Consider the following 23,048-nt stretch of genomic DNA (forward strand, 5'->3'; position numbering starts at 1 on the left):
GAGGTTTGTTCAAAAATGCATATAAGTGTGTATATCCATGAAAATAACTTGCAAAAGTGCATTATATAAGGGAAATCGTTTTGCAGGAAAATATGGATCTTAGCAAAATTGCATATGAAGAAGTGTACACGGTATGAATCGTAGAACAGAATAATAGAATTTGTAGTGTTTTGCGTCTTATGCCGGGATTACATTCTGGGGATACTGTAGTTTGCATGTGCAAAAACACATACAGTGGAACCTTGGTTCTCAAACATAAGAACCATTTGACTCCCAAGATCTTCAAAAACCAAGGTGTGGCTTCCAATTGGCGCAGGTGTCCTGGAAACAATAGCCGACAGCTGCATCGGACATTCGACTTCCAAAAAACGTTTGGAAACCGGAACACTCACTTCGGGGGTTTTGGCATTCGGGAACCGATTTGTTCGTTAAAGAAGCTGTCCAAGAACCAAGGTTCCATTGTATGCCCAAACCACCTTCATGCAACCGTCTTTACCTTTCAAGCAAAGCAGAGAGCTCTGGGATGCTCCTGTGGGGCCAACTGGATTCCCAGAAAATCTCCTGAGAACATCCCAGAGCCTGGTAAGCAAGGCTTTAAAAAACTTTCTGCTCCAGGAAAACCCAGTGCAAGAGGAGCTTTTAAGCTCTCCGCCTTCCCACGTGCTTAATCTGTGGGATTTCAACCAGCCGGCTTTCAAATTGCCCAAGTTAATTGCACACAATTGTACCGTATGGAGGCAAATGGCCCTAGAATTCACGAGGATTCCTTTTGTGTAAAGAAGAAGAAAAAATTGGTGTGGAATTGTACAGAACGGTACGTAAGACCGGAAAAATGTGAAACCGAGACGGCAAAGCCCATCTCGCCTTGGTCGCCTGACCTTCCTGCCGCTCAGCCTGCTGCGTTCACCCTCTTTGTGTAGCTCTGAATGGACATCTGGAAGTGTTGGTTGGTGTTGAGATGGGAGTGGAAGAGGATGACGTAGGCCTTGGGAGCGAAGTAGCCCCCGAAGATCCCGGCGAGGGTGCAGAGGAGGGTGGCGATGTGGATAGCTGCCAGGTACTTGCCCTTGTAGATGTTCGCGGCGGTGGTGTACGTGATGAAGGAGATGAAGTAGATGAGGTTGCTGAACGTGATGCACTTGGCTTCGTTGTAGCTGTTGGGAAGGTCCTTGCCCGCGTAGCTGATGGTGAAGCAAGCCACGCCCAGCAGGCTGTTGAAGATCATCCAGAAAAGGGGGATCACCGTGTTGCCCTGACTGCACTCCAGGAGAATCAGCTCCTCAAAGGCCTCGTAGTTCTTGTAGGGAGCCGGGGGGCTGATGGTGAGGGAGGTGAGGACCATTGTGCCTTGCAGCCCAGTGATGGCTCCTATGAGCAGGCCAGAGCCGTGGTACTTCCGCCAGGCCCCATACAGGCCCGGAGCCCTGGCCGCCATCTTGAAGACGATGACGATCTGCACCGAGCGCGCCGCCATGCACGAGAGGCACCCGGTGAGGCAGGTGCTGTACACCGACAACCTCAGAAGGCAGACAAAGTGGCCTGGGGCCCCGAAGAAGCAGTAGAGGCTGAGGCCGGCGCAGGCCAGGGCGCCCAGCATGGCAAAGCACATCCAACCGCCAGCCGACTTCACAACGGGCGTGTGGCGGTTCCGCACGAAGACGCCCGTGGTCCCGGCCACGAGCAACAGCAGGAGGGTGTTGGCTGCCAACAGGGCCACGGAGATGGGGTCGTCCCACAGCATGAAGACGACGGTGCGGTCAAAGCAGGCTTCGCTTCTGTCAGGCGCCCACTGATCCTTCCGGCACTTCTGGCAGGTGTACGGATCTGTGGGGCGGCAGGGCTAGTCAGCGGAGGCAACTGGAAGCCACGTTTTCCCCACCCCTGGGATCTCTGGGGGGCAGCTGACAGGAGAGCCGTTGCAGTGTAGTTGTTAGAGAGTTTGACTACAAGGACCTGGGAGACCAGGGTTCAAACCTCCGCTGGGCCAGCTGGGTGCGACCTTGAGCCAGCTGCTGCCTCTCAGCCTAACCTCCCTCACAGGGTTGTTGTGGGGGTTAAAGGAGGAGGAGGAGGAGGTGCAGATTAATGTGTATACCACCTTGAGGTGCTTGGAGAAAAGCCTAGGATACATGCAATAACCAACTGGGATAGCTCAGCTGGAAGAACACGAGACTCTTAATGTCAGTGTTGTGGGTCTGAGCCCCATGCCAGGCAAAAGATTCCTGCATTGCAGGGGGTTGGACTAGATGATCCTCACGTCCCCTTCCAGTTCTATGATTCTATGAAATAATTAATCCCGGATTCCCGGCTGCAAGATCGTTGCCTTTCCTCCCATCAACACAGCTCGGCCTTAGTGTACCTATCTGCTGCAGTGCCTCGCCGTCTGTGTGTGTGTTGCACTCTGGAAGTGCTCTCCTAATATTACAGCGTGCAAGAGTGTTATTAGGGGGAGGTCCTGGGTCTTTGGCACTCATCCCTGCATCTCTTGAACCCGTCCCCTTCCTCCCCACCTCAACATCTAGACCTCGCCCACCCACCGTCTTAGTTCGCTCAGGGTCCTAAAAGTGCACCCGCTTCTACAAATTAGTAGCAAACAGGTGGACCATTTAAAACAAGAAAGCAGACACTATATATATATATAGTGTATATATATATATATATATATATATATATATAGTACACACACACACACACACACACACATTAAAACATTCCAAAGACAGTTACAAGCATCTAAAACCAGTCACAATTAGAAATAAATCGAAAAGCAAATAAAAACTCATCTGAAGCCTGTAGGTTTTTTTTAGGTCTGCTGGACATTGTATCTTTGTGAAGGGATGAACTAAGGTGCCCAATATTTCCCGAGGGAAAGAATGTGCTTTAAAGGTATACCGGGTACAAAACTCTCCTTTTTTTGCCACTGCCATCACCCCCCTAGGCTAGCATGAGCAAACCCTCTGTGGCTCCAGCACATTTCCATGCTTCTCCATCCCTCCGAGTGCTTTGCAAGAGAGCTTCCTGCTTCTGGTCATGGGCCGCTTGGCCATGGCTTCCTCCTAGAGGATGCAGGTGAGACCACAAACCCTGGCCCCAAACCTCAAAAGCTCAGGAACATCGTGCAAGGCTTGGGCTTCGGGATTAGGAAGCCATGTGACCTCAGAGGCGTTGGCCCTGTGGGGAGACAGCAAGGGGGCAGAGCCAGCCTGAACCCATGGAGGCCATGGGTTTAAAGAGGCAGGAAGCAGAAGAGTTGAATCGCCTCTGCCCGCCTGCTTCTGACTCTGGTGCTGGCCTGGCCTTGCCGTGCCTGCTGACAATTCACTCACCGCTTCTGTTCAGGAAGGTTCCTGGAGAGCAGCCCACACAGTGGAAACAGCACTGGTGCAGGCCCTGCTGCACCTTCTGCTCCCCCGTGCCGCATTCCTTGGAGCACACCGAGTCAGGGACCTGGGCGGGAGGAGGAGCGTTGGTGTCAAGGGGTGTCGGTAGACCCAAAGTGCCCCCATGAGCCAATGCTACAACCCCCCTGTAGTAGAATGGGTTGCTTGCTCCCATTTTTCCCTGGCAAGGGGAATTCCAGGCAGACCAACGTCAAGGGTGGTGGCTAGATCTCAACAGTAAGAATCTTCCCTGGGTGCATGAGCCTCCCGCTCTGCTGTGTGTGCCTCCTTACCTGATTATCCTCTGTGTGCCACAGGAGCCTGTCCTTGTGGATGCTCAGGCGGTCCGGGTTCCTGTCAAAGGAGCCCACCACGGTGTAGTTCCACTCCTGCCCAGCCCATGTCCACAAGACCAGGTCGTAGCCAACCAAGGGGTCCCCATTGGTGTCAAAATAAATCTGTCTGTGGTTCAGGCTGAAGTTCACCCGCTTCACTTCCTTCAGGAGCTGCAGCAGAGACAGACAGACAGACAGACTAATCCAGCCAACCCTAACCTGACGCCCTTCAGATGTTCTGGACTACAACTCATGTCAGCCCCAGTACATCTCGTCTGGTGAAGTGTTCTGGAGGACTCTAGAGCTTGCCATGTGCTTGTGGGTTGATATTGCCAAACTGTGGGCCTGGGGGTATTTCCCAGAGTTTCTCTGGGGAGAAGGAATTAGCTGCTAAACCAGTTTTAAGTCTGCAGTGTGGAAACGCCCCATGTTTAAAATTGAATGCACGAGGCCTTGTTTTGCTGGAAGATCCCCAAGCTGGCTGAACCAAACGGTCCCATTCCCTGGACAAACTCCCCTTCCATTTTTTGATCCTGGAAACTCCCCATGGATTCTGCAATTTTCCACACCCCAAACCCGAACTCTTTAATTAGGCAGGGTTTGTGAGCAGGAAAAGGGAGGGGAAAGGGCAAGAGATCCAGGGCCCAGTGCAAGCGACTGTCTCCTGGGTCACCCTCTAACAAGATGAATCATAGAGTTGGAAGGGACTCTTGAGGTTCATCTAGTCCAACCCCCTGCAATGAAGGAATATTTTGCCCAACATGGGGCTCAAACCCATGCCCACGAGACTAAGAGTCTCATGCTCTACCAAGTGAGCTATCCCAGCTCACATACCCCCAATGCCCATCAAAGCATGCTCAGCTGGAGAGATGGTGTGGCATAGGCGCTAAGAGTATATCATGCAGAGAAATCTCAGCTGTTATTCTGTTTTCTTTGGCATCCTGGAATTCCAGGAAAACACAGAGCAGGGATAAGCACCGTGGCACCCTACAGATGTTGCAGCCTCCATCTTCCATGAATCCTGCTGGCTGGGACTGATGAGAGCTGGAGTTGAGCAATATCTGTAAAGCCACAGGTTAGCCACCCCTGGCTGGCACCTGCTTTTTCCATGGAGAGACCCCACTCTTACCGCAGCAGGAATGCCATTTTGGCACTGTCCCTGCCGGATAAATGCCCAGAGACAGAGACAGAGAGAGATGGGGAGGTTTACCTGCCACGGATAGACGGTGCCCTTTTGGCACACACCAGTTTGGCAGCCCAGCAGACGGTGGAGGGCATGCGCCATGACATACACCGCTGAGTACACACTAAACGCTCCTTGTGTGTCGTAGGGCGACGGCTCCTGCCTGTCGGGCAGCTTGCGGAACCGGGAGAATCGCTGGCTGCACTTTTCCTTGCAATTCCGACATGAGCCAGCGTCACTCCTGTGGGCACCTGCTTCCTCTGATGCGGCAAAAGCTGCTTCAAACGCCTTCATCCCTGAGAGGCGTGCCTGGTGGATGGTTACCCCGAGGACCGTGCCGATGCCCTGAACGCCGGGGATCTTCCAGATTTCCGTGGCCAAGGACCAGTCTTCTGTGCCCAGCCACACCTTCCCGGTCACGTTCTGCCGGGCGGCCTCCCGGAGGAACAGGAGGGCGCTGCGTTTGTTGGCGAAGACGGTCACCACGTTGGCGGCAGAGGCCACTACATCCACGATCATGCGGGCCACCTCTGCGCTGCTGGTGGGGATGACGCCCTGGTAGGCGAAGCAGATGCCCTCCTGGGGGGCTGCTTCGTGCAGCATCTGCAGGCCCTGGAGCCCGTAGTTGTTGTCGCTGCCCACCACCGCAACCCAGGTCCACCCGAAAGTCTTCAGCAGGCGCACCATGGCGTCCACCTGCAGCTGGTCATTGGGGATGGTGCGCAGGAAGGAAGGGAAGGCCCTCTTGTTGCTGAGCATCTTACTGGAGGCTTCGTAGCTGACCTGGGAAGAGAGAGGGCAAGGCGGGAAGGAAGCAACTGCTCTTGATATACATTGGGTCCTCCAGATGTTGCTGAACTCCCAACAGCAACCCCTTCTCTGTTCCCAGCATGGCCAGAGATGATGGGAGCAACAGCTGCAGGGCCACAGGCATCCCCTCACCCCTGATGCAGCTGGATGGGGAGATGGAAACAGTTCTGTGAGTTGGAAGGGACCCCCAAGGCTCATCCTAGTCCAACCCCTTGCAAACCAGGAACAGCAGCTAATGACTCCCTTGACAATTGGCCACCCACCTTCTGTTTGAAAAGCTACAAGGAAGGAGAGTCCGCCACCTTCCGAGGGAGTTCGTCAAACAGCTCTCGCCCTCGGAAAGTTCTTCCTAATTTTCAGCTGGCACCTCCTTCCTTGTCATTTGAATCCATGAGTTCAGGTCCTGCCCTCTGGAGCAGCAGAAAACAAGCTTGCTCCAGCTCCATCACTGACGGAAACAGAGCCACCGGTGGGACGTGTGTCTCCTAGCTAGCAGCCACCAGTCATGCAGCCACCAGTCATACAGGGCTCCTCAGACATCTTTTATCGTCAGTCCGAGGCTCCCTCTGCTTCAATCCACCGCCCTTGCCCTCCCCAACATTTCCTGAAGGCTTTCTTCTGCCTAATCTACACTTTCACGGACATGATCCGGCAGGAACCTCTCCCCAACACAACTTCCCAGTGGACTGTGTCGCTTTTACTTTGCAGTGATCTCTCCTGCACCAGCAAAGAGGGTAATTTGCTTTGGGGGAAGATGTGTGAGAAAAATAAGGCAGAATCGCAGAATTGGAAGGGACTCAAAGGCTCAGCTGGCTCTGTGATGCAGGAATCTCAACAAGACAGTTGTGAAACATGCCTAAACAGCCTAAAACAGAGACCAGGAAGAGAAGTCTGGCACCAACCCCCTGACATCTCTGGGCAGCTGCTGGTGCCTGTTCTGCCCACCCCCCAATAATTTTCTTCATTCCTGGGCCTGGCTATGCTGACTGTGGCTGGTGGGGAAGCTGTGGTCCAACCGCATCTGGAGAAAGCACAGAGCAGGAGACGGCTCTCCTAATCCACAAAGTCCCACCGCGCTTCGGGGGCTTACCTCTGGCATGCAGAAGACGCCCAGCAGACTGGCTGTCGTGAAAGCATTCTCACTGGTGTCTGGCCCGATGACGCCCACAACCTTGGGCAGGGAGTGGGTGTAGTTGGCAGCCACCACCAGCTGCCGGGCACCGCAGCAGCCCTCTCCACCACCCTGGGAGAGGACGCTCAGCGTGGCATACATGTTGGAGGATGCTGAGCAGGTGTCGTAGATCTCGTACCCCAGAGTGACGTTGGGCAGGAGGCGGCTGGAGTTGTTGATTTCCTCCACCCCCAGCCGCATGGCCTGGACCAGGTAGTAGCCGTGGTGACTCGCGTCGTACATGCTGCAGAAACAGAGAAAAGCCGCAGGAGAAGGTGGAACTAAAGGACAGGTGTGTGTGTGGGGGGGGGAATCCCAAATACGACAGCTGCAAAATATTGCATGGTAGACTGCTCCTATGCAACAGGCTCCATTATGATACTCCTTTCCATGCCCTCCCTACTTGTTTCCTGCCCCGCAACCCTGAATTTGTCAGCATCTTTTTATTTCTCTCTCTCTCTCTTTCTTTATTATTTCTTTTTGCGTTAAACCACAGAGCCTAGGACTTGCCGATCAGAAGGTTGGCGGTTCGAATCCCCGCGACGGGGTGAGCTCCCATTGCTCAGTCCCTGCTCCTGCCAACCTAGCAGTTCGAAAGCACGTCAAAGTGCAAATAGATAAATAGGTACCGCTCTGGCGAGAAGGTAAACAGCGTTTCTGTGCACTGCTCTGGTTTGCCAGAAGCGGCTTAGTCATGCTGGCCACATGACTCGGAAGCTGTACGCCAGCTCCCTCGGCCAATAAAGAGAGATGAGAGCCGCAACCCCAGAGTCATCCGCGACTGGACCTAATGGTCAGGGGTACCTTTACCTTTTATATTTATGTTCTTTGAGGGATGGAAGAGGAAAGGCCAGGGGAGAGAGAATCTCCCAGGGTGGGAGGCTGGGGGAAGCGCCCAGGTGAGAGCTGGGATGATTTATATCCCTTGGTGTGCATTAAGAGTGAATATATAACCTTGAAAGAAGTTTTCTTCTTCTTCTCATCCTCCTCCTCCTCCATTTTCTTTTCTTATACTCGCTCTTTCTTATTTTTACTCTCGGTTTTGCTTTTACTGCATTCTAAAACTTTTAATAATGATTATAAAACACAAACTAAAAACAATACTGAACTGTAAAATAAAATTGTCGAACAAATAAAATGAAACATAGATTGGTTGCAAAAAAAAGGACAAGTGTTCAGTTCTCACTGGGCTGCTTGGAGAGTTGTCTCCCTTAGTTCCGCCCTCCTCCTTGCCTGCTAATACTTGTCTTATTATGATCTCTGGAAACTGCTTTAGTTGAGTCATTGGTACACCTGGTTCAAAATTCCCTGCAAGGTGTGGCAGCAGCTCTCTGGGGGTTTCTCCCAGCCCTTGAGATGGTGAGGATTGAACCTGGAGTACCTTCTACTCTGCCCTTAAGCCACAGCCCTTCTTGTGCTCTGGTGGCACTGTTTTGATTGCATGAGCTATAACTTTGGAGCTATTGATTCGTTTACGCAGCTTCTTTGGGGAAAATTGAATAGGAATTTCCAGTCCCCTTCATATCTTTTATAAAACTGGAAGAAGCTGGAGGGTCAGGGATCCATTGCACATAACTTTGTCCCATGTATTGGGACACAAGACACTGTTTCAAAGGAGATTGGATAAAATCCATGGAAGAGGTGAGGTCGATCAATGGCCGTGAGTCATGATGGCTGTACGGAATCCTCCATATTCCAAAGGGGAATAGTCCTGGCTACCTTGGAGCAGACACAGCATGGCACTTCTTAATGGGTTTTCAGCTGAACTGCTTCTCAGAGGGACAAAATAAAAAATGACTGCCTAGAAAATATTAAAACTGATTAACCATCCAGCAAAGCACAATAGCTGATTGCAAATAAGTAGGATGCCTGTCTGTTGCCAATACAAGTCTGGTGTGTTGGGGGATGGGGAGAAATGGTCTTAAGCTGACTGCGAGTCCACACTGGAAGGGGCCTGTCTGCAGCTCCTTAAAAAAAGTCTAGAGGATGGGTGCCATCACACACAAGGCTCTGCTGCCTGTAATGCTACTTCTGCTTGTGCAGGATGGTGGGATAGCAAGTAGAGGAGCCTCCCTTGAAGGTATAAGCGTGTCTATGGGAGATGTTCCTTCGAGCACTTGACTGTGGAGAAGTTACTTTTGGTATCTGCCATTTTCATTTGCTCTTTTGCCAGGATTAAACATAGCTTGGGACCACATGCTTCCCAGACACAGATACCTGCATCCTACATAGGAAGATGACTTATCAGATCACTGGCCCATCAGACCATCTAGCTCAGTGTGGTTTACCCTGACTGGCAGAAACTCTCCAGGGTTTCAGACAGGGGTCTGTCCCCACCCTACTTGGAGATGCCTTTGGGAATTGAACCTGAGACCCTCTACACGCAAAGCACTGAGCTATGGCACCTGCGATATTTCTGGCTCCTCTCACTTACCTGTCGCAGATGTCAACTTCTGGCTTAGTTTTCTGGGGTTTGGTGATGTTACTCCGGTGAATTTGAAACAGCCCCGCAAGGGTATAATCTCCATCCAGCCTCAGCGGGGAAGAAATCCCCTGGTTTAAGTTCCCACTGGCACAGCAACAGAAGCCCCAAAGCAGCAAATACGAAAAGGGTGGGGGAGAGAGACTCATCCTGAACAGACCAGGGGAAGTCACTGTCGCAGCCACAAGGGCACTCTGCTTTTTGGGAAGGAGGAATACTGAGGCCAGTGTCCCTGAATCACCTGGGATCATTTGCATAACCCTGCACACCTGTAAAATGCTTCAGAGCAGAGGGCAAGATATACATACACAGGAAACTTTCCTGGAGCGGGGAGGCAGCAGGATGTAAGCTGAAAACCAAATTGTGGGGTTTAATTTTCCTAACAGATTCCACAGGAGTGGAAGTAAAATGTGCTCTCTCCTCCTGGGCTCCTTGTGGAATAATTAGACCCTATAAACCCTTGCAACACTCCTTGTGCCCCCTGTTATGATCACGTTGACTACAACATGTAGGAATGGATGCACTAGCGGCCTGTGCAAGTCTCTAGTCCTCAGCTGCTAAAAAAACCCGAAAGCACCCAAAAGGAATATACAGTATCATGAAAGATTGAAATCTTTTTTAAGACTGAAATGAAAGAAGAGGAAGTAGCTATGTTTTGACATGTTCACTGCCACACTGTTACAATGCCTGGCTTTTTGGAAAGAATTGGCACTTCCACCATGCACGGGTCTATCGCTGGACTCTATGCTGCTCCATGTCTGCATGATGACATCCTCATCCAAATGCTGGCCTGTATTATTTCCCCACTTAGTCCAGATTATGGCTTCCATGGAAAATCCAATAAGGAAAGAAAATATATGCAGAAACAGTGAATCTTTATTAAAAGAGGAGAAAATGGGGATTCCCCATGGTGGGGGAGAACATGGGGTGGTATTTTTGATGATGACACTTTGCTTTGCAGAATTTCTAATGTTATGTTTTGTTAAACACATAATACAGGTGAATAGTTAATCTTCCTCAGTATTGTCCACATTGACTTCCAGCAACACTCTGGGGTTTCAGGCAGGGTTCATTCTCAGCACCACCTGGAGATGCTAATAGTGAACCTGGGATCTCCTGGATGCAAGGCTGATGCTCTGCCAATGAGTAATGGCCCTTTCCTTTAATTCTTAATTCCATTATTATTTCTTGGATCCAACTTTCTTTTTCCTTTCTCCTCCTGTGATGAGGCTGCATTTTAATATTTTAATGTTTCAATATTTTAATGTTGTATTTCAATCTTGTTTTTAAGTTGTATTCATTCAACTTGTTTCTATTATTGCTTGTTAGCCGCCCTGAGCCCAGCCTTGGCTGGGGAGGGCAGGGTATAAATAAAAATTATTATTATTACATTGCAATGAGGTTGGACTAGATGACCCTTGTGTGTCCCTCCCAACTCTACAATTCTATGTGGCCATTTGTTTAGCTTGCCTTCGTTTATTTTATTGTGTTCTGCTTTTATTACGTATTTTATTACGCTATCGCGTTTCTACTGTTAGCCGCCTCGAGCCCGTTTGTGGAAAGGCGGGAAATACATTTAAACAAAACAAAACACAACTGGGGGGAAACCTTACAACGTCTCCCACGGTTTGCCTAGCTACCTTTCAATTCCAACCTCAAACAAAAAAGTCTATTGCCCAGAAATCCAAATGATGGGCTCCTGTAATTTCCAGTGCTCCTTCTTATATCTGCGAGCCAACCATATGACGTCACGACGTTCCGAAACACGAAGCCGCTCTACTTATTCCTATCTCTATCGTCGTTTCCCGGCTCGCGAAAGGACGCGCATGCGCGCTAGCGGTCGCTTTGGGGACGCGGGCCGCTGCCGAGGTGAGGTGTGGGGATGGCGAATCGCCGCTTGAACCCGGCCAGCCTCCTCCGGCGGCAGAGGAGCCGGCGCCGGCGCCGAAAAGCGGCTCTGCAGTCTCCGCCTGCTCCGCCGGAGAAGAAGGCCTGCGGGGGGCCCGACGCCCTGCAGCGCTACACCCGCGAGTTCGCCCGCGGCCTCCTCTCCGCGCGGCCATCGTTGCCAACGGACGAAGGAGCCTCGGCTGAGGGAGAGATTCTCACGGCCGTCGAGGCCAAGGAAGGCAGAGCCTTTCTGCTCCTGCCTCAGGGGCAGGTGAGCGCAGAGAGGGCGTGGCTATGTAAATTTAGGACGCGCGCGGATCGTCCCTCCGCCGTTGGAGGCGTTACCAAATAAGGGAAGGGCGTGGCTTGGGAGTAGAAGGGGCGTGCTTATGCAAATACTGCCCGTCGACTCCACTTTATGGGGTTGGGTTAGGTGTTTGAGGTGCTGCCGTCCCATAAAAGGGCGTGGCCAGGAAACACAAGAGGCGTGGTTATGCAAATACAGAGAATGGGTTCGCCATTGGGTGGAATAGCTTTACAGTATAGGCCTGCAACTTACACAGAGTTTGCGTCTAAAGCCCAAATCACCTCTGATCAAAACCCATTTGGTTCCATGGTGGGTGGGATTGCCAAAGTCATTTGTCCTGGAACCCTGCCCCCTTCTTCCCCCTTTTAATCTTTTTACTAAAAAAATTCTGAATGTGCACACATTAAATGCACATAAGTTGCGGGCTTACTGTACAAGGAAGGATGTGCCTTTGTGGAGGTGTGACTAGGTGGCAGAAGGGGCAGGGGGCAGGGGGTAGGTGGATATGGAAGGGCTGTAGTGGTGGAGTATTTGTCTTCCCTGCAGAAGGGCTCCTATCCCAAGCCTTGAAAAGTCATTGTGTAGAATTTGGAGCTAGATGGACCAATGGACTGAGTCATTATAAGTCAGCTTCATATTTCAGTCAGGCCTATATTCAGAAGCATGCGGAATACTGTAGAATCTAACTCTGATTTTAGCAGAAGGGTTGTAGCTCAGTGGTAGATTATCTGCTTTTCATGCAGAAGGTCCTTGCTTCAGTCCCAGGTGGCATCTCCAGATAGGGCTGAGCGAGACTCCTTGTCAGAAACCTTGCAGAGCTTTGTCATTGCAGACAGTAATAATCTAGCTGGACAAATGGTCTGACTTGGTATAAGGCAGTTTCTAATGTTCCTAGAACATCCTCTGTGGCCCTTCAGCTGTTCCCATCAGCTGGCCAATGATGGACGTCCAATAGTACTTGGAGAACCAGTATCCAGCAAATGATTATGATATAATTCATCCTGAGACTCCAGAGTGGGTTACACCATTAAAATGTAATATTAAAAACAGTCTAGGACAACTTCTCTGGGTAATGTTAAAAGGGGCAGCCAGCATTTACATATTAGTTTGCTTATTTACAGTAGTTATTTTCTACCTCTCAGGCGCTGACATTCACTGGCAAGTGTTCCCTGACGTGCCTGTATGGCTCTGTACGGGTGTTTGGGTTCAACATCGTTCCAGATCAGCCCCCGTATCACCTCTTCTCCCCCTACTCCCACTGTGCTCTCACCATTGAAGCAGTGGCTTATAAGGAGCCAGAAAAATCTGGGAAGGAAATGAAAGCAGAGGCAAAGTCCATCCTCCGAGCACATCTTGTGCCCCGAGGTAAGTTGGAATGGAGGGTGGGTCCTGAACTTCTTGTTCCTGTGAGAGGGTGATCTTGGATGTTTGAAGAAGAATATGATGTGCTTCGTGCTCACACAGAGCTCTGCCTCTTGGGGATCAGATTGTTAAAAAAGTCTTTTGTGGACAGGCTGTCTAGTGTGTGTTTATATATACCCATGCGCATCCCTTGAAATTCTTTTGGAGTTTCATGATTTTGACCTGTGGCCCTTTGCCACAGACAGGTCATTTTGCTGTTCTTTGTTGCAGTCTGGTTAGGGGAAAAGGCTGGATACAAATAAATAAAATAATAAAAATTCACATCCAGCAGCTCTCCCTTTCAGCCTAACGCTGTTCACAGGATGGTTTTGTTTGTTTCCTGAAATATTTTATATTGTTTTTTCACAAACTGTGTTTAGTATTTTCACTTAAAAAAATGCAACATGTACACAAAAACCAGCTGTTTATAAATCACGATAAATACACATTTAAGACAAAGCAGCCACAGAAAATTTAAGTCCTCATTGAAAACATGCAGAATTTGCAGACTTCTCAAAAACAAACAAACAAAAAACAACAACCAAACAGCTGTGTTTGTGCTTCCCTAACTTCTTCTGGAAGAAGGTTCCAGAGCTTGGGACCTGTTGCCAATAAAAGCCAAACCCAGGCTGCTAATGTCCGAACCTGTTGAATAGTAGGAATAGAGAACAAGATTGAGTAAGCCACAGTTGGGTAGCTGCCTTATTGTGAGAGTAGCTCTGTGTGTGTATGCTTTGCTACCCTGTGCTCTGTAGAAAAAGCTCGTGCAAATGTGAAGACTTCCAAGACTGAGGCAGGCTCCACTGGAAGCCCTTCAGAACCACTGCAATTATTATGGTTTTCTGTCCTTATCACAATGGCCTTGAAGCATTATGAGGGCCAAGCAGGAGGCTTACTGTCTCATTTGTGGTTTCATCCTTTGCCTTTCCAGATGCAAGATGCAAACTGATGAAAGACTTCATTCCTCAGTGTTCCATGATTTTGTTGGAGCGTCTGGATACTCCAGCGACTAGGTTCATTCACAGCTACTCAAATTTCTCCCACATATTCAAAGCAAAGGTGAGTTCCTTCTGCCCTCTGAGTTTTCGCAGAACTGATTCAGGATGGCTAGGATACATTGCAAGACCTGGCGTCATGTGTTCAGTCCCCATAAGCAGGGCCTCTACTTAATCCTCTTGAATTTGAGTAGAACCCTCTGCGTGATGGGAGACCCTGATAAAGCAAGATTATACAAGGGAAGGTCAAGGACTTGGTGGGGGTGTGATGCATGTGAGAACATGCCCTTCTTTACAGTTTAAGCCTTCACACCTGAAGTCTGAAGACACCCGCTAATGAAAAATGCTGACTATGTGGCCTATATCAAATTTCTGTTTGGGCTAATTACATGGATTTCAATTGAGCTGCGTTGGTCCTGGGACTTGGGTATCCTTTTAGGCCTCTTGTGGGGATGAAGCTGCTGGGCAATCAAGGCTTCCTTTGTGTTAACGTTTCCTGGATTTGGGGCCTTTTAACTTATCCTACACTTAGGCCTGAACTCCAATGGATATATCTGCTTTTTGGGTGTTTGTCAGTTAGCCAAATACTTGCTAGCTAAGGCCAATTTGCAATGAACATTAAGAGCCCTGCTGGATTCATCCAAAAGTCCATGTGATCCAGCATCCTGCTCTCCACAGGAGCCTCTCAGATGCCTCTGTGAAGCCCACAAACTAGTTGCGAAGCCAGATGCCCCTTGAACCTGCTATTTCCTAGCTGTTAGTGTTCAGAGGGATGTGTCTCTGAAGTTGGGGGTTCTTAATACCTGCTAATAGACATACAGTTTAGCCTGCCCCCCTTTTTTAATGGATAAAACCACCTTCAGAGAAATGCCTTCCCATTCCTAGAGACAGAAGGCTCCCAGTTTCACTCCAGAGGATGCAGTGCTCGCTTCTGTTGGTGCTGGGAAGCAAGACCCCAGGAATGGCCTGCTGATGTCGGAATGCACATTGTCAGCAGTTGAAGAGTTAGTCCAAGCATGCCAAGGTGAGTAGCTCAAAGCTAACGTGAGCAAGGGTGAAGTGCAGCTGTAACCTAAATGGAGCAGTGCTTGTATCTGAAGACTTGTTAAATAAAAATGAAGCCAATGGGGCCCTCTTTTGCCCACAGAGAAAGAACTGGGCCAAGCTGTATTCTCTGATTCTAAGCTTGGAGGGAGAATCTGTTTCTGCTTGGTCTTTTTTTATTGAAAAAAGATGTTGGTCATGTTAACCTGTGAGATTTCATGTAGCTGTGCCAGTTGTGTGTGTAAGTTCTTATTCTCGAATAATCATTTGAGATTGTAGCTTCACTGGGGCAATTATGTTCAGATACTGTGTTTGTGTTTCAGATGAGGATGAAGGCTGCCCTATAGTCTTGGTTTGTGGCCCCAAAAGTGTTGGCAAGTCAACTTTTAACAGATACCTGGTGAATATTTTGCTCAACAGGTGAGTTCTCTGGTGAAGGCTGCTATGGCTGTTTGCAATGAGAGAGCTTCTTTCTCCCAACTCATTTCCTATTTTCCTTGGGTCAGGGGTGGCGGGTTCTGTTTTATCTCCTCCCCACCGTGGGCTGTGAGCTCTCTGATCCTTGTCTGGCTATCCTGCCTTTGTTCCTTTTGGCAAAGCAGTCTCTAGGCTTCCAGTTTTGAAGGCCTAGCACTTATAAGCATGCATCTCTTAGATTTTGCAATGCTTCTTAATACCAGCTTCTGGAAACCACAGGAGGGGAGAGTACCCTCCCTTGGTCCTGCATTCTGGTTTGCCACAGGCTGGCCACAGTGAGAGAAGGATGCAGGATTAGATGGGCCATTCTGATCCAGCTCAGCTCTTTTGATGTTCTTATAACCATCCTGGTTGCTGACAAGAGCAGGTGGGGGGGAGGGGGCTGCTGATCAGAATATTTTTGCTTTAGCTTCAGGCTGGGTTTTCCAGTGATGGCAGTCAAAGGCATTCTGTTAACATTTATATTATTTTCCTCTTCTTAATTGTAGCCTTCCCTGCATTGAATTCTTGGACTGTGATCTGGGGCAGCCAGAGTTCACGCCTCCTGGGTGCGTTTCCCTAATTAACGTAACAGAGCCGCTTCTGGGTATGTGCTTTGGAGGCATTTACAGAGTGATGTGAAATGTCTGGACGCCTGTTCTGAGTGGCTTTATTTGTTTTATTTATTTAACAATAAATGACCGTAAGAAAACCTCTAAGCAGCTTACAGAAATATAAAACAAAATATTAAAGTTGTCATTGAAGACAGGTATTGTAAATTATACCGGTGATGATTAAAATCAACAGTAGCTAAAAGTAAATAAAATGCATGTCAACCTACTATGTACCTGAGTAGGCTGGCCTTAACAAAACATTTTTTAGCAGGCGCTAAAAAGAGTGCAGTGAAGGTGCCTGCCTGATGTCAATAGGCGCAGGGGGTTCCAGAGTGTAGGTGCTGCCAGAAGATCAGTTTCTTACAAGTGCAGAATGAGCATTATTTGGCACTTGTAACAGTGTCAGATCTGCAGATTGAAGTGGCCGACTGGGCATATATGTGGGGTAAACTGATCCTGCAAGTAAAAAGTAAACTGGTCCCAACCTCCAGGACTTTGTAATAGTAATAATAATTCCTTGAATTTGGCCCTGGAGCAGGCAGATCCCTGATTTGTTATGTGCTGTTTTATGCTGACAGGGTCTCACTCCCATCAGAAACCATGCTGCAGCATTCTGTGCTAACAGCAGTTTTTGGATCAAGCACAAAGGAAGCCCCACACAGAATTTACTTTCTGGTGTGAGTGGAGCTCTTCTTGGAGCACCAGCCTTTCCAAAGGGATCAAAACCAAACTGGAGCAATGACCTGCTTTCATTGAGTCTAGGTTGAGTCTAGGGAGAAAGGTCAATTACTTTCTGCACCCCCACCACCCCGTTGGGTGGATAAAGTGCTGTTGCAGCTCTTTTGAATATGTGCAGTTCTGTCAATTTCTTCTCCCCTTTTAGGTCCACCGTTCACTCACCAGCGTACACCGCGCAAAATGGTTTACTTCGGGGCAACCAGTTGTGAGCAGGACACTGAAAGATACATTGACACGCTGAAATACGTGTTCAGTGCCTACGAGAGAGACGTTCCTCTAGTTATCAACACCATGGGATGGGTGAAAGGTAAGGCTGTGGGGAGCTTGTGACTTTTTCTGCCGTGGGGTCAACTGGGCGCACGTTTGAGATCCTATGTTGGCCCAAGGCGAGAAAGGTGGGGATGTGGGGACTGTCACTGACGCCCATCTCTCAAACACCTTCTTACCTGGCCTTCTCAGTTGACATATCTCTTGCTTATTCTGCTTCTAGAACCATAAGCTGTGCAGGGTACTGGTAGCCAATGTTATTGCTATTCAGAGTAGACCCATTGAAATTAGCAGACATGGCTAACTTTGACCCATTAATTTCAATGTGTCTACTCTGCATAGAACCCTTGACTCTGTGCGCCTCCCAGACCCCCAGCTTCTGGCTCTGGGGGCTTCACCAGATTTGGAACATGGCTGCAGAGGCAGCACTGGCAACCCAGGAAGGCTAGAACCATGCTTGAAGGGAAGCTGGCACCTGCCCTTCTGTAAAGATCTCAGCAAAGTGCACAGCAGGGGGTGGGGAACAAAGTCTTCAGTTGCTTTAATACAATACCCCTTCTCTTCTGGAATTTATGCTCAGTTTGGTATTTCTGTTTTTGTTTGCAAAGTCAGCATTTTCTGTGCTTGTTTAGAATTGCAGTACCGAAACTGACTGGCAGAGAGGGAATATGAGGTTGGCCCTGGCCAACTGATATGTTTTTCTCTTTATATCAGTCAAGTATATTCATGTAATTCTGGTTCTAAGCTTCAGATTTCATTAGAATGTCAGATATGTTTCAAAAGTGAGGCATGGCAGGTGGAAGACACAAGGTACTGAAAGTTGGGAAGAAGGCGCTATGCAGGGAACCCATGCCTTGAGCTATGAGAGTGCAGGATGTGTGTGCATTTCTTTAAGAAGGACCCAAGTTTCTCTCTTTTAATGGCCATAAAAATTGTGACTATGGAGGCAAAGCCTTCTGAAATTGCCGAAGTGTTTGAATCAGGTGGACTTGGGTGCCCTGCAAAACCTTTTTCTCTTTCTTCCTTCGGCTCAGCAGCTACAGAGGCCTGAAATGATGTGCTCTCACTTGATGCAGCAGCTTCCCTTTGCACCCTATAACATGTGTTTCATCCTTTTCGTTGAATTCCCACATTCCTGCACTGTTCAGACATGCTCTTGTTTTGTCTCCTGGTACAAAGGTGCCGGATTGCTCCTTTTGATTGACGTAATTCGGCTCCTGGCGCCTAGTCACATCGTTCAGATCAGTGCGGAAGACTTCAGGGACATGCCTCAGCTATCCCCAGAGTATATCCATTGCACTGCTGGCCTGCACACGAGAGGCAAAGCACTCCTCCGGCGCAAGACCCTGAATGGGATGGAGGACTCAGGGCAGCAGGGCTTGGCCCAAGCAGGCTTCCACCCTCCACATCCTGGCCATCAATTGCTGTGTGTCCAGCCAGAGTTCCCAGGAGCAGGGAACGCTGGCACTGGGTAAGTGTCATGCAATGGCATGTGGGGACAGGGGTGGGTGGGGTGGAGAGCAGGACAGGGTAAGGTGATACCTTAAGGCCTTTCCATGACTAGCTATCCTCACTTCGCTGGCGCCTCTGCTTGCCTTTGGGAGTCCTTGACCCACTCTTTCTGCATCCCTTCCTGTCTGTCTTGTAATGTATATTACAAGCAGGTCACTAGCAAACTGTTGGCTAATAGTGTACTTGCAATAACAGCAAAAGAGTATTGTGGCATTTTAAATACTATTTTGTGTGTGTGTGTGTGTGTGTGTGTGTGAGAGAGAGAGAGAGAGAGAGAGACACTGGAGGGGGGGGGCTCTGCCTCCCTTCTTGCTCCACTTATCAACCCCCACCATATTAACTTCCTAGAGCTTCCCCTTCCCATCCCATGCACCTACTAAACCCACTTTTCACCTTCCCAACCCTATTTCTGTGGCCACTTCTCTTTTCTATTCTGCAGCCCTCCTTTGCGCTGTTGTTCTCACCTTCAGTCCCATGTCCCTCCCCACCTTGCCCCTCGTAAGGCTAGCCAGAGAGTGTGCTTCACAACCAGTCTCTGATCTATTTCTCATTTTGCTCCTCTAGACGCACCCACAGCAGTGTCCTACGAGACATGGCAATCTTGGCGTACTTGGGCCAGCTGCAGCCCCCAGACGTGGAATCTGTGTTTCCTTTACACAGCCTGATACCCTATCAGGTAAATGTGCCTAAGCAGCAGAGCTTTGTGTTAGTATTGTCGTTACAGAGGCTTTGTGTAAGCAGCCAAGATGCAGTTACCACTTGGGAATTGTTACCCTAAAGACCTTTGGAGGATTCTGTCTGTCCTGCTCTTTCAGCCCAGGCTGCTTTCAGTCCATCCAGCCTGGCATTGTTTTCTCTGGCAGGCAGCAGCTCTCAAAGGTCTCAAGCAGAAGCATTTCCCCAGCCTGGCTTCCTGACACCCTTTTGAACTTTGAAGATGTGGAGTATCTTGCATGTGCAGAGTATATACTTTGTCGCAGAGCTCTGCCCCCTCCTCCCTCAAGTATTCCCAGTAGATTGTCCCCAGGATTTGGCATCCAGAGGTATTCTTCTGTAAAAATAAACAGGAATTCCATTTCTGGCTGGTGATGCCAAGCGGTCATTAGCAGATGTAGCCCACATGAATTTGTATAACTGAAACAAAGGAAATTGCTGGTTGAGTTTACGCTCTTGCTTCTTGTTTCCCAGGTACCTTTCAATGCCGTCGCCCTCAGAGTCATACACACAGACGTTGCTCCTGCCCACATCTTGTATTCTGTCAATGCCAGCTGGGTTGGCCTCTGCCAAGTGCCAGATCAGGTGCCGTGTAACGCAGAAGGGCCGGTCTTGTTGACGCACACCCCCATTTGCAACTGCCTGGGCTTTGGTAAGTGTCTGGCATTTGTAGCACCCCTCTCTTCCTGTTTTTTAAATCCTTAGTCTTTTGTAAAATGAAAACAGTCCATGATAGTGGGAGTACTTACCCTTTCCACTGGGAACTGTTCAGAATCAAAAGGGGCAGTAATCCACAGACTTCGGCTGACCTTGGTAGATAGCCAAAATGTATACTTCCCACCCAGCTTGCCCTTCCCCTTGAGAGGGAGGACCTTGTCTAGCCAGGGCAGGTGATGCAGGACTACACAGACCCTCCCTTTTGCTTGTAAGAAGCAGTGTCCCCTCTTGCTAAGCTCTGTAGGTTGGCTACCACTATCTGGCTCATGTGCTCTGCCCCCAAAGTGCTCCAAATATTTATTCCAGTGGAATTATATCTTGACCTTTCTGACGGCAATTTGCACTATTTGGATTAGAAAAATATATATTGCAGTATGTAATTAAAATAAACACCGGTAAAAAAAAGAAAAGAAAAACCAAAGCAGCAGCAGATAAATATGAACTAAAATATTGTGATTAAAAACCAAGTCATGATTTCTCTTTAGCCCAGAAGTAGGTGTCTAGATATTTGCAAAATGTTGCTAAAACGTCCAGAGGTAACCTTAGTTGTGCCAGCCTGCTAAGTGGTTCCGGAATACTCAAGGCTTGTTCTTCATATGCCCCTTTCTACAGGAATCGTCCGAGGGGTGGACACAGACAAGAAGCTGTACCACATTCTGACACCAGTAGCGCCACAGAACTTGCGATTTGTGAATTGCTTACTGATTGGAAGTATCCCTATTCCTAATTGCATCTTCCTGAACCAAGTAAGGACTCTTCCTTCTATTTATCCTGAACCCACTGCCAGCCAGAGCTATCGGAGAATCTGAGTTTTAATATTCAGAGGGAGAAAGCAATTTCTCACTCTGCCCCCATTTCTTTCCACGGTTCACAAATTCTTACTGGGTAATGCTCACTTTGCTCCTATTGTCCTATTGGCCTTAAAACCTTAGAGTCTGCTAGATATGTTTGTTGTTTTTTTAAACCCAATGAGTCTTTTGCTGGCATTTGCTGTATGTGTGTGTGTGTGTGTGACAGACACAAGGTGTCCTATAACACTGTCTTTTCTTTGTCAGGTGGGGATTGAAGGGGACATACCCTATGTCACGTCGGAGTATAACTATGACATTTCAGGTGCTGGGAAATTGAAATTGAAAAAGCATCTTAAAAGGAGAGAACATATGCAGCCGTGAGCTCCAATCTAAATCCTCCTCTGCAGGAACTGATCAGCTCAGGAGACATGACATGTTCTCAGGGGACTTTCCACAGGAGACCAGTTACAATTTTCACAGCTGAGAGTGTCGTGCTGATCCACTGTCATGTTTTATTCATTTGTGTGTTTTCTTTGCATCCTGAAAAATTAAACTTTTTATATAAATTGCCTTTATGCCACATTCTTTGAGGTCGTTGGTGCAAGATTCACCAAACAGTGGCCCTTCTGAGTGTGGGTGAAATGATGCTTCTTTGCTGTTTCATCACTCTTGTTGTCATGTGCTGGCATGTTTCAGTTTTCAAGAGTCTGCAACAATTTGGTGTTTACTGTTCCTCTCTTTTCTGTGAAATTTGGTTTAGGCTACCAAAGATGTGGTGGTGGTGAATGTCTGGTTTCAAATAAGAAATAACCAGGCTGCAGTTGCTGCCTGCAGAGGGAGCTGCTTCGCTCTTGCAGTGCAGTGAACTTGAATGTTCTGGGTGCAGCCTTAATAGCCTTTTACCAAACAGCTCCATGCTGAGAGGACTCTTGGCACAGGCCACCTGGCTTCCTGAAGATGCTGTAGCTGCTGCTGCTGCTGCTTTTGAGTCCCTTATTGTATTTGGAGAAGATTCAAGGGAGCCAAGCTATTTTCATTGAAACAATGCTTGGCCCAGGCCAGAGACCCCACTGATCCAAAGCTGCACTGCAGGAAAGGGATCTACTGCTGAGTCGGCTTGGTTTTTCTCAGGCTGTGTAACATCCTTTGCCTACCTGGGCTCCTTTGGTTGTTTTGGACTACAATTCCCATCAGCCCCAGCCAGCACAGCCATGCTGGCTGGAGCCATTGAGATTTGTAGTCCATCGTAGTCTCTGTTTTTTCTCTTGAGATCTAGCAATTCAGTCTCATTTCAGTGCTCATCCTTTGGGCCAGGGAACTATGCCTCACACAAGCTACAGTGGTACCTCGCAAGACGAAAAACTCGCATGACGAAAGAGTTTTTTGAGTTGCTTCGCAAGACGAATTTCCCTATGGGCTTGCTTCGAAAGACGAAAGCGTCTTGCGCCTTTTTCTTAAAACCGTCAATGCATTCCTATGGGAATTTCGTCTTGCGAGGCACCACTGTACATTGATGATGGGCATAAACGTCAATTTCTGTTGAAAGTTTCTCATTTCTCCCCCCCACCCCAGTGTTAAATTCACTTTTCCACATTTCTTCAGCAGTTGTTTATTATTATTATTTTTAAAGATGAAAATTCATGAAAATTCATCAGCATTTTAGTGCAGATTTCTTCTAGGAAATTCATTTTCATTTGCGGTTTTGACTAAATGCACACTTTTGCAAGCTGTTTCCCTGATATCATTTTTGAATGTTATTTCCACTAGTATATGCTTTTTAAAACACACATTTTTGTTCATATTGTTTGGAAAACTGCAAACTGAAAAATTTGAGAAGTGCAGCTTTCGTGGTGCAAATTCAGCAGTTTCTCATTAAAGTGCAATTTCCCCTTCATCTCTGGTGAGAGCAGAGAAACCCTGGTGATTGGTAAGCTAATTGACACATGTAGTGTAGTGATAAAAACAAACACCCTTTTGGGTTGTATCCAGCTAAATTCTAGTTGGAGTAAACCCATTGAAATCAACAGCCATAAGGTTAGCCATATTGATTAATTCCAATAGGTCTACTTGGCAGTATGGCTCCAACCCTTCATCCTGATTTGGTTCACAAGTTGATAGCCTAGGACCTCTTGACGAATTGCAATCCAACCATTTTCTGCTGCCATCTCCCATTTGAAGTTCTGCCGATAGAAATTATTTTGTACTGCCTTAAGATCGGTAACGGAGTGTCCTGAAATTGCT

At 48.4% G+C, this 23,048-nt stretch overlaps 2 protein-coding genes across 3 annotated transcripts; one reads left to right on the forward strand and one right to left on the reverse strand.

Moving 5' to 3' along the window:
- Window positions 1-134: 134 nt before the first annotated feature.
- On the reverse strand, window positions 135-9,778 carry TAS1R1 (taste 1 receptor member 1). The gene is made up of 6 exons (XM_083452118.1): window positions 9,314-9,778; window positions 6,799-7,123; window positions 4,926-5,681; window positions 3,674-3,886; window positions 3,327-3,447; window positions 135-1,824 (listed from the first exon to the last, which is right to left on the reverse strand). Exons 1-6 carry the CDS (start codon window positions 9,616-9,618, stop codon window positions 890-892), a joined length of 2,655 nt encoding a protein of 884 aa, XP_083308244.1. The 5' UTR covers window positions 9,619-9,778; the 3' UTR covers window positions 135-889.
- Window positions 9,779-10,777: 999 nt separating this feature from the next.
- NOL9 (nucleolar protein 9) lies at window positions 10,778-21,377 on the forward strand. Of its 2 annotated transcripts, none has more exons than XM_083452143.1 (12): window positions 10,778-11,522; window positions 12,701-12,923; window positions 13,891-14,018; window positions 14,846-14,978; window positions 15,322-15,418; window positions 15,964-16,061; window positions 16,952-17,113; window positions 18,253-18,544; window positions 19,150-19,261; window positions 19,774-19,951; window positions 20,629-20,762; window positions 21,072-21,377. In XM_083452143.1, exons 1-12 carry the CDS (start codon window positions 11,244-11,246, stop codon window positions 21,186-21,188), a joined length of 1,953 nt encoding a protein of 650 aa, XP_083308269.1. In that variant the 5' UTR covers window positions 10,778-11,243; the 3' UTR covers window positions 21,189-21,377. The 2 variants fall into 2 exon arrangements, with proteins under 2 accessions (XP_083308269.1, XP_083308268.1); XM_083452142.1 differs by having other exon boundaries at window positions 10,783-11,522; window positions 14,840-14,978.
- Window positions 21,378-23,048: the final 1,671 nt, after the last annotated feature.

The sequence above is a fragment of the Podarcis tiliguerta genome (assembly GCF_965153285.1).
Source record: "Podarcis tiliguerta genome assembly, chromosome: 8".
Taxonomy (NCBI): Eukaryota; Metazoa; Chordata; class Lepidosauria; order Squamata; family Lacertidae; genus Podarcis; species Podarcis tiliguerta.